Source organism: Colletes latitarsis, chromosome 1 (genome assembly GCF_051014445.1).
Source record: "Colletes latitarsis isolate SP2378_abdomen chromosome 1, iyColLati1, whole genome shotgun sequence".
Lineage (NCBI taxonomy): Eukaryota > Metazoa > Arthropoda > Insecta > Hymenoptera > Colletidae > Colletes > Colletes latitarsis.
Window position 1 is genome coordinate 52,158,362 of NC_135134.1, and position 10,747 is coordinate 52,169,108.

At 33.1% G+C, this 10,747-nt stretch overlaps 3 protein-coding genes across 9 annotated transcripts; 1 reads left to right on the forward strand and 2 right to left on the reverse strand.

Annotated features, from left to right (window-relative positions):
- Window positions 1-12: 12 nt before the first annotated feature.
- LOC143352079 (coiled-coil and C2 domain-containing protein 2A) lies at window positions 13-4,376 on the reverse strand. Of its 2 annotated transcripts, none has more exons than XM_076784324.1 (4): window positions 3,561-4,376; window positions 1,238-3,130; window positions 1,021-1,175; window positions 13-944 (listed from the first exon to the last, which is right to left on the reverse strand). In XM_076784324.1, the coding sequence occupies exons 2-4, from the start codon at window positions 2,892-2,894 to the stop codon at window positions 405-407; spliced, it is 2,352 nt and encodes a 783-aa protein (XP_076640439.1). In that variant the 5' UTR covers window positions 2,895-3,130; window positions 3,561-4,376; the 3' UTR covers window positions 13-404. The 2 variants fall into 2 exon arrangements, with proteins under 2 accessions (XP_076640439.1, XP_076640431.1); XM_076784316.1 differs by having other exon boundaries at window positions 3,343-4,376.
- An 838-nt stretch (window positions 4,377-5,214) lies between these two features.
- LOC143344349 (tubulin alpha-1 chain) lies at window positions 5,215-7,140 on the forward strand. Its single transcript, XM_076770336.1, has 3 exons — window positions 5,215-5,375; window positions 5,644-5,866; window positions 5,958-7,140. Exons 1-3 carry the CDS (start codon window positions 5,373-5,375, stop codon window positions 7,082-7,084), a joined length of 1,353 nt encoding a protein of 450 aa, XP_076626451.1. The 5' UTR covers window positions 5,215-5,372; the 3' UTR covers window positions 7,085-7,140.
- Window positions 7,141-7,170: 30 nt separating this feature from the next.
- LOC143344322 (E3 ubiquitin-protein ligase RNF14) lies at window positions 7,171-10,746 on the reverse strand. Of its 6 annotated transcripts, none has more exons than XM_076770306.1 (5): window positions 10,628-10,746; window positions 9,160-10,064; window positions 8,814-9,042; window positions 8,485-8,657; window positions 7,171-8,233 (listed from the first exon to the last, which is right to left on the reverse strand). In XM_076770306.1, exons 2-5 carry the CDS (start codon window positions 10,045-10,047, stop codon window positions 7,982-7,984), a joined length of 1,542 nt encoding a protein of 513 aa, XP_076626421.1. In that variant the 5' UTR covers window positions 10,048-10,064; window positions 10,628-10,746; the 3' UTR covers window positions 7,171-7,981. The 6 variants fall into 6 exon arrangements, with proteins under 6 accessions (XP_076626421.1, XP_076626430.1, XP_076626401.1 ...); XM_076770315.1 differs by having other exon boundaries at window positions 10,612-10,728; XM_076770286.1 differs by having other exon boundaries at window positions 10,525-10,655.
- Between the last annotated feature and the right edge of the window lies 1 nt (window position 10,747).

Sequence of the window (10,747 nt, forward strand, 5' to 3'; positions counted from 1 at the left end):
TAATATAAATGACTCGATAATAAGAAGGCTACATAATTAGAAAAAATTGTAGTATTCTTTGACTATATCGTTTATCGAAACTTTGTACTTTTTTATTAAAAATATTACCTTTAACAGTTCCACGTGTCTATCGAAACGATTGCTGACAAAAAAATCGTAGCATAATGCCGTTTTCTAAAGAACTTTCATTATTACCATTTTATGTGACATTTTTTCACATATTTTCTTATATGAAAAATTTTAATAAAAGTACACCTTTAGAAGTTTGTATCCGAAGCAATACTTTTTGAAGAATTTCTTTTTGATAAATACCAACTATTTATCCTCCTTTGTATACATTGTAATACCAATTTTAATGGAGTATATAAGTATGTAATAAACAAATACACTGACATATGAATGATTTAATCTCGACTTCTAAGAATTATAACAGCCAACCACATTGAACAGATTTTTCCAATGTATAGCTGTACATGACACACTAGAGCAAATTCAACAGGACCGGTTATATTATGAATTTTTGTTGCGTACAACTGTTCGGTCAAATCCTCTATACCGCATTCACGTTTATTTAACACAAAACCATGAACATGATAAGCTCTGTATAACTGTTTCAAATCTCTCTTATCTAACTGTGGCTCCGAGGAAGGTTCTATATTTGAAATAAAATTTCGTAAAAGGGTCGTTGCATGCCGATTAAATATTGTTGTTATGCCGGCCGTGCTACGCCAATCGGCTAATTTATCTTTCAATCGTTGTTCTATATCCGCGGTTGCTTTTTTAATTTGTTTCACCTCCTCGTCTGTAATACTTAATTCTAGCGTTTGTACAGTATGATCAGTTTTTGTTAAAGTAATAGAATCGATAGGTCGCCAGTCTTTACTCGATTTTACATCATACTTGAGATTATGAGGTAAAATAGATTTTTGCAAATTTTCCCATATCTATAAATATATTATTCGTAATATTAAACATGTATATTATTTTAAATAAATTTATCGTCAAATCTATTATACTAACACCAAACTGATTAATTAAACGGGACACCTTCGTTAAGGGACAATGACTATCATCCAATTTATGGTAACTTCCAATTTCTGGATCCCATAATGTGTATATTCCATTTTCACTAATACTTAGAACAAATGCAGTCCATTTGCTTATTTGTGATGACCCTATTGTACCGATTGTATAATTAAAATTTGTTAAATTAAAAGTACATGACACTGTTACATACCTAATAAAACATATATTTGTAAACCAAAACTCTGTAACAGTGCTGCAAGTAGTGCTGCTCTTCCATAGTGATCGACTTTCTTTATGTTTAATGCTTGACGAGGTGTGATTGGTCCATAATGAGCTGGCAATGGTGATAAAAGCATCACTAATCTTGCAACATCCTTTGGGTTTTCCAAACCATTAATTTTATATGGTGTAACAAGGCATCGCGGAATTCCCTTCAGTAATGTATGTATGGTAGTACTTTCAACAAACTTTAAACTATTCAGATGTTCTGTTTTAATTAAGACATAAATGCGAGTATGCGATTGGCCAGGGCTAGCTTGTATATAACCAAATAATAACAATGGACTAAATAAAGGTGATAATACAATCCATCGTTCAAGCTCTTGTTGATTTCTATAATGTTCAAGAGGAATTCTAGTTTCACCTAACCACTGTTGACCCCAAACAGGATGCTGATCGTATAAACGAAATTTTATACAATATTCATCATTTTGTTTTGGCAACTCAAAATGCATTGTTTGTTGCCATACAGGTGCTGGGCCTTCTGCCACAGATGTTGCATGAATTGTATTACCCCATTCAACTTCAATGAATGGTTGCACCAGTGCAGATTCTTCCCTAATTGGTATTTCTATTCCTCTCAGTATAGTAACAGCCAGAACTGTTCTTTCTATTGCATTGTGTCTATGAGTACTAGATAATGGTTCTAATGGTCGATTAGTTTGAAATAGATTCCTAAATGACATATCAAGTAAAGAAAATGCAGACTGTTCCATTACAACTATATCTGGTAATTTTGCTTCTTCTACTTGAACATTCTTAGAAATGGCAGATTGAGAATCAACATTGAAAGACAATGCTGGATTTTCTAATAAAAAATACTTTACTTCTTTTTTAAGAAGATTCTTGGATGGTCTGAGCAAGGACATAATATTTTGTGGATCATTTGGGTCATTACTTAATTTATAAAGATGTGTTGTGTAGGATTCTTGTTCTTTTTCACCATAATCGCTTAAAGAAATTGTGCACATTACTGTTCCAGCATATATTCTACCAAAATTGTTGCTTATTGCAAAATCTATTTCCACTTTATTGTTTTCAACATTACGTTTAGGTAATGGCAATGGTAATTTACTAGACTGCCCACCTTTGGCATATACTTGTATAGAAAAATTATTACATTCCGAAGTTTTAATCAATAACTTGTGTAACTTTCTATTGAATGGGCTGTTTGCTTTACATACAATTTTGTTCTTAAATAATAAGTAGATGAACGTGATTTCAATTGTATCAGATTGATCTCCTGAAGTATTAATGTTAACCTCGCGAACTACAATCTCTACAAGTTTCCCACAGAATTTACGTTTAGATTGATATTCTAAAATATTTAAATTATTAAACTGAGAAGGTTCAACGTCATTATAAATAAACGGACTATCAGAAACATATAATCCATCTTCGACTAATGTAGACTTCAGACTTAATTCCCGCGGACTTTTGTTATTTTCCGTTAAAACATCAGTTGTATCTATTTTATTTATAATAGGATATGCGTAACAGATACTTAAATCTTGCTCTTTCTTATTTTCTTCTTGTTGTGTATATCCTTTAATAAAATCAATATCCTGAGTAGACATGTTAAAAACCATTTCAATTTACCACGAAAATGTGAACACAACTGAATATACGTTTATTTATTTGTTTACATTGACGGGTTGCCTAGCAATTGTAACGCTCTTTTCGTGTATACGTAACCTAACTTTTTGTACGTACGTATATTACATGTACAGGTATATAATATTATAGTATGTAATTCGTTTCCATTTATAGAAACATGCGAAGGGTAAATGACTCATCTACTGCTGCCTATTCAATTACCGTTAACCTAAAATATCAAATAAACCTTATAAAGTTGTAGAAACCAAAATCTAACATACCCTTATAAGTACAATTAATATAATAAAAAAGACAGAACTTAATTTTTGTAATCATTAAATGACAAATTTTATAATCATAACAAAAAATTATGATTTCTTTACTAGCAAAACGGAAAACAAGATGCCGTTGAACAACACTGATTTACAACTACATACATACATATGTATAACTTGTTTGTCAAGTATCAACTATTGGTTTAGTTTCTTTTGCAAAATTTGAACGCACGAGTTATGGTATTTCTTAAAGAATTGTTGAAGTATCTAATCTTTATATAGATTTTGTATTATATTCGTCCCTGTATTCTTACACAATGAGTTGCGATCTTTAATTAATCGACACTGTTAAATCGTTTAAGCCTTACAAGAGGAGATAAGTACCTGCATACATATATGCATACAGTGAAACACTTAACCGTCGTCCAGCTGTCCTATTCGACCATGACAAGATACATACATACATGCTTATACATATAGCTCCTTGTTATTTATGCATTCACGTAGAATATGAACGGAAACTATTATTTCGTTAAAACATACTATAAATAGTAAAACTAGATATTATTCTATATACATTTTTAAAATGCAAGAATGTAAACTGCGTTTATCACATGATTTTACAGTCGAACAGTTTCTTAAGGCTGAAAGAACTATGAAACTTTAAAGAGGTCAGAAACCACAGTAAGGTAAGATCGCAGAATCAAGAGTAGAGAGCGGATACGGTCTGTGCTCATGGGCAGGAAGTAGATCAACGTCAATTCATCGCATAGTCAATCTATCGAAATAAATGCGCCGATCTCAAAAGTATTTCATAGTATTATTTCATTTTCATTAGCATGTTCTCATAACTTTGGTTATTACATTCATAAAATATTTTTTTGAATAAAAACAACAGAATCGTTACTATCGATTAATACTGTAAAAACGTTGGCGCTACATTGTAGTTTTAATTGTAGCAACATGCTTTTGGAACACCCAGTATACGGAGACGAGATCAATACTTAATATGGGTGTATGCAATCCAAATATTGCAAACCCCTCATAGTTTGTTAAATTGCATGTCTTTGCTTAATTTTTGTACATGCATTAAACTTTATCAATGAGAAATTAATAATAGCGATATATTTTATCGGTACATTTTAAATGGACTAATTTTAATGTGTTGCAATCACAGAATATTGCTTCAGAAATGCACTTTGTAATATTTAACTTCTCTAGTAAACGTTAAATAATAATTATATATCAATGAATCCTACGAATTTGATCATTCTTATACGAAATAAATTTATATATGTATATATATATTTATATAAATCAACATTCATACGTAGTTTGATACGAAAATGGTAATCACGTCAGACATTATCTTTCTTATTGCATGCTAACATATAAACTAAGTTATTTTCACAGAAAAATGATATATCTGAACACAGAGCAATAATCAGAATTCAACACATCTATCAATTATAAATTATATACATGGCATATACATACATGTACATACATGTGTGCGATTAACAGAAATCGGTTAATAAAGAATGAAAATGTAATGAAAAAAGTTAATTACCTTAAAGTATTAATTCGTACAACATAATATATTCAAATTTAATTATTCTTTTTATCAATATGGTGCCGTAATACATGTTTTGTTACAAAACTGGCAGATAAATTACGTGAGTCACCAATCAAGATGTACAATCCAAATATGGAAGAAACCATCGCCCATAGCGACTGCATTTTCGTCAAAATTTCCTACGTTATTTCACGTTGTAGTCGAGTTATTACGATTAAAAATTAATTCGTTTTGATATTAACTTCGTGAGAGATGATGAATGAATATGTTGCGTTAATGTCAATGAAATAAGCGATTATGTCGTTATTATTGGGACTATATTTTCCGTATAAGGTGCGTGCGTTCAGTCGTTCGTGGGTACTGCGGTCGAAAAAACACCAATCACGAAAGGGAATGAGGCCATCGACGACCAATCAGAAAGCGTTGAAGAAGCCGGGTCACCGAGGGTATAAATAGCCGTTGCAACGTCCTGAGATGCATTCCTTCTGTGAAACTTGGGTGGAAACGTTGTAGTTGTTAGCGAAAGCTCCATTACTTGCTTTAGCCAACTGTCGACGCCTTTTTCATCCATTTATATTTCATTTTTTTACGAATTTTGAAGCTTCACTTTACAATACAAGATGGTAAGTTTTTTATTTTCTTTATCGATATTGGGTGCAAAGATAAAAAAGTAGTATCACATTGCGTAGGAACAAGCAGCCATTTTGTAACGGTTAAGTGCCGGCCGGCTTCCTATATTAGTGTATACGTATATTATATATTTTTAAACATTCTTTTAACTTTATTATTTAGTTACGATAATTTAACTAATTTAATAGCTTCAAGTTTTATCCTCATAAGTTATTAATTTTGTTTCGAGTGGATTTAATAGATTCTATAATTTTATTTTAGCGTGAGTGTATTTCGGTTCACGTTGGACAAGCGGGAGTACAGATTGGTAATGCGTGTTGGGAATTATATTGCCTGGAACATGGCATCCAGCCTGATGGTCAAATGCCATCTGACAAAACTATTGGCGGCGGTGACGACAGTTTCAACACCTTCTTCAGTGAGACAGGAGCGGGAAAACATGTACCTAGGGCAGTCTTCATTGATTTGGAACCTACAGTCGTTGGTAAATATTTTTGATTTCATTTGTAACTGTAATTATATCAAATTTAAATGATAATATATGAAATTTAATCAAAACATTTTTTATTTTTTAGACGAAGTACGCACTGGTACTTATCGCCAGCTATTCCATCCGGAACAGTTGATCACCGGCAAAGAAGACGCGGCAAATAATTATGCCCGTGGTCATTACACGATTGGAAAAGAAATTGTCGATCTCGTGTTGGATCGAATTCGTAAATTGGCTGATCAATGTACTGGCCTTCAAGGTTTCCTCATTTTTCACTCGTTTGGAGGTGGTACTGGTTCTGGGTTCACTTCCCTTTTAATGGAACGTCTTTCCGTTGATTATGGCAAAAAGTCCAAATTGGAATTCGCTATTTATCCTGCCCCACAAGTCTCTACCGCGGTTGTAGAACCGTACAATTCAATTCTCACCACGCACACCACGCTTGAACATTCCGACTGCGCATTTATGGTTGACAACGAAGCCATTTACGATATTTGTCGTCGTAACCTGGATATCGAAAGACCTACTTACACGAATTTGAACAGACTGATCGGCCAAATTGTGTCCTCCATTACAGCTTCTCTGCGATTCGATGGTGCTCTTAACGTCGATCTGACTGAATTCCAAACTAATTTAGTTCCTTATCCCCGAATTCACTTCCCATTGGTAACGTATGCACCAGTCATTTCAGCGGAGAAGGCATATCACGAACAGCTCTCTGTATCAGAGATTACAAACGCGTGTTTCGAGCCAGCGAACCAGATGGTGAAGTGCGATCCGCGTCACGGTAAATACATGGCTTGTTGTATGTTGTACAGAGGCGATGTGGTACCAAAGGACGTGAACGCGGCGATCGCCACTATTAAAACCAAACGCACTATTCAGTTTGTTGATTGGTGTCCCACTGGATTCAAAGTTGGCATTAATTACCAGCCTCCGACCGTGGTGCCTGGCGGTGATCTTGCAAAGGTGCAACGTGCTGTTTGCATGTTGTCGAACACTACGGCTATTGCAGAGGCCTGGGCTCGTCTCGATCATAAATTTGATTTGATGTACGCCAAACGAGCATTCGTCCACTGGTATGTCGGCGAAGGTATGGAAGAAGGTGAATTCTCTGAAGCTCGTGAAGATCTTGCTGCTCTCGAGAAAGATTACGAAGAAGTTGGAATGGATTCTGCTGAAGGTGAAGAAGAGGGTGCTGAGGAATATTAAATGACTTTTTGATACATCCTTTTTTTCCAATAAAGAAAGTGAATTTCTATCAATAACATATTCGTAAATTTAATGCATACGAAACCTTTCTATAAGATAATTTTTTATTAATTTGCCATAGAGTATAGATTACAATATTTATAATTTTATATCGTAGTTTAAAACAATCGGATGAAATATATTCTGTTCAACGATTTATGACTATAATTACCATATAATCGGAATTATAAATCGGTAAACTTGAATAATCATTGTACAATTACTTGGTAATCATAACCTTAAATCATTAATCGTACTACATTTTGCCTAGATACGGTTCAAAATCGCATATTCATATTTTATACTGTTCAAGAATTAGCTCATTTCTTGGCTGCCACGAGTCTCAGCAGCACTCTGGCACATTTTGTGCTCGAAAGAATCGTTAGCCACGCCTACTGCGCGATGCGTTGAAACCGATTTTGGGCCTTTGTGCATGATCGACATGCGCACGCATCGATCTTCTTGCGTGTCGGTCGAAACCTCGTGGCGGCCAAGAGCGCGACCCTTCTTGTTCAAACCGGCCATAGTGTAATTGTACAGTCCACGTTTTCAAACATATACAAATTTTTTACGAAAGAATAGATTACTTTGAGAAAACAGCGTGGTATTTATATAATAAACTTTACGAAAATATACATACGTTCTTTTTTATACAGGCACGAACACGTATAAATACACGAGACGTTAAAAACTTACATGATTTGTAAAAAGAATTATACAGTTAGAGGTCGATTCCAATGGAAATGTTTAATTTTTTTTGCACTGCAAAAATTAGTAAAAAATGAACACACTCGTTCGAAAATTAACAACGGCTGCTAAATTTCTGAATGTATTATTACTGTTTTGTTTATTTCAATTTTATATTACAAACTCCTGATGGTAATCGTCGTCTTCCGACTCGTAATTCAAATTATATGGAAATTCAAAGAAATCGTTATCTTCTTCAATTTCTTCCGCATGTAATATTCCGTAATGTAACATGTTATAACATTTCGAACCCGTATCTAGAAAATGTTTGTATGGCGCTTTACGGTTAAGAATATCACCGCATAACCAGCAAAAGAACGTGTTACAGTGCCAGCATACCATTTTGTTGCAACCATCTAATTTCTGAAAAGTCGGTAAATACATTCCAACATAACTTTGTGTTAATCAACAATTCATTGTGTAAAATATAAATATACTGAATGAGGTATTTAAAACAGACCGCCGGAATAATTTACTGAAGAAGGATTTTGTATAATTATTGGATTTGGCCACAGCTTAGATGATGATCGATTTCTAATATATCCCTCTTAAATTTTATTTTCGCCGGTTTTAAATACTTCACCCTCTATGCAAACATAAACAGCTTACAGTACCTCGATAGCAGCATTACATTTAGGACACTTTTGACTATTACTTTTAATCCAATTCTCAGACATGGCATTGTCTACTAAAGATTGAAGCTGTTTTTTACCGTAGCGCTGTTCCATCTGAAGCTTCTTATCATTAGAGGCTTCTTGATATTCAGTTACCAATTGGTGTGTTTCAGCTACAATGTAATTTCTTTTACTTATACATAGCTTAAAACTTATAAAATATATATTACATAAAAATACATGTACAGTATATTTCACAATTTATGGATAAGATAAAGGGTTTTTAAACAGTATTAGTCAAATTTACATATACCAGAAGATTAACATACCAGAGTAAACTTTACATGGTTCTATACCATGGTATACCATTTTGCAGTAAATGCAAAATGCGTATTGACACACTGGACAGTTTGCCATTTGTTCATTTGGTTCACGAGTAACTGGATATTGACAACTACGTCTTGGACAATATACTATATCCATCATAGTATCTAATGTGGCATTCAGTAGTATAGAATCATATTTTGCAAATAACTCTGAACTTACTAGATCTTTTATCTGAAAATTTTGATAAAACTCTAAATACAATTGTACTAAACTAACAAATGATGGTAAGCATAAAGTATTTAATTGAACTTTGATTTTGCAAATAAAAGAATGAAGGAAAGAGATCACCTGAGCAGGAGTTGCTTCGGAAGTACATTTTTCATCAGGACAACAGATATTTTGTACATTTCCATCTTTGATCTTTACCTCGAGGTAACTCCTTATACAATCCTTACAAAATACATGAGAACATGGCAAAAACTGTGTACAATGCTCTCCTATTTTATCCACAAAACATATCTTACAAGTGTAGAAGTTTTTCTGGAATTCAATTTGTTCACGTTCTTCGCTGTAATCAATCAATGCTTGAATAGGATTCCTTCCAATTGGGCAATCTAAAATAGCTCGTTTGTCATAGCATTTGTGTACAACATTCTTTTTACTCAAATATTGAGTTTTAATTAGAGCTTTTATGTCCACCTCTGTATTTTCGATAACACATACTTTGTCTATATTGTCTATCATTTCATTTTTCTGAATGTCTTGCATCTTTTCCAAAGTCTTTTTATAACGTGTATACATACGATTTATATTAACACTTTCTTGTATATTCAAAAATTCCAAGATCTCGTCTTGTATGAAGCCTACCCATGTAAACAAAATTTCTTGTCCTTTGTTTTCCTCCCAGAGATCATCTAATTTTCTACACAATTCGGCTAATAACGTGATACGCAACCATGACGAGGCCAAGGTAAATCTCGGCGGCGACATGGAAGGATAATCTTCGGGTAAAACGATGTGAAGCGTTAAAGGTGGTAAATGCGATACTTTGATCTTTTGCAAAGGTTCTTCGGATTGTCTGGAATCTTTGTATGTTACCGAATAGTTCGTAGGAAGATTTATGAATATCTTGAAACTGCATTGATAAGTACCATTTTCTTCGTGGTATGAAAATTCTTCTGCATTATAAATACTTTCTAGTGCAATGATCTCGTCTTTTTGCTTTTCACTATCCATCGACACGAAATAAGCAACTGACAGTAGAAAAAAAAGTATGGTATTAGATTTACGGTACTAATGTCGGGAAAAAGAAATAAAACTCGATGGAAATTTTATGCGTAGTACACGTGTAACTTTGTATCAGTAATATAAATTGCACATGAAAACAAATATAGCTTGTATTTGACAGATTTAGGTTAGGTGATTACGAAAAATAACTAAAAATATTCGATTTTCTGCCTAGAATCGAGATATATGGAAAACGATGTCAACACAGTCGAGGACACGTTATTGAAAGACAGAATTATAAATTAACGAACAGTACTCGAGAAATTATTTCATAATTACAAAGCCATATTACCTAATTCATGTTTTAGTAAAAGTACATGTACGCTTCATAAGTCAATCTATATATTGATAAAAAAAAAAAATTGATATTGATCAAAAACAGAGGATAGAATTACGATAAAACAGTCAAACGAAATTTTCTTCTACCTTTGGAATTTCTTTAATCCGTAAGAACCTTCGTAACAGTATAAAAATCAAAATTTGTATCTTTAACGTAAAATATAATATACTAACTTATTAATAAATATACCTAGATACTTTACATAAAGAATAGAATTGAATAAACCGAAATGTTTAACGTTATTATTTCATTATTTATTATTGAAATTTCACACGCGAAACCGAATATAATTTTGCAACCGATTCTTTT

Excerpts from the sequence above, each read along its gene's own strand:
- LOC143352079 (XM_076784324.1), bottom strand. The coding sequence starts at position 2,894 with ATGGTTTTTAACATGTCTACTCAGGATATTGATTTTATTAAAGGATAT. Across the intron at positions 1,176-1,237 it reads ACAAATATATGTTTTATTAG|GGTCATCACAAATAAGCAAA; the intron begins GTATGTAACAGT and ends TCGGTACAATAG. Across the intron at positions 945-1,020 it reads GTTTAATTAATCAGTTTGGT|ATATGGGAAAATTTGCAAAA; the intron begins GTTAGTATAATA and ends ATATATTTATAG.
- LOC143344349 (XM_076770336.1), top strand. Across the intron at positions 5,867-5,957 it reads TTTGGAACCTACAGTCGTTG|ACGAAGTACGCACTGGTACT; the intron begins GTAAATATTTTT and ends TTTATTTTTTAG.
- LOC143344322 (XM_076770278.1), bottom strand. Across the intron at positions 8,658-8,813 it reads ACCATGTAAAGTTTACTCTG|CTGAAACACACCAATTGGTA; the intron begins GTATGTTAATCT and ends ATTACATTGTAG. Across the intron at positions 8,234-8,484 it reads AATGTAATGCTGCTATCGAG|AAATTAGATGGTTGCAACAA; the intron begins GTACTGTAAGCT and ends CCGACTTTTCAG.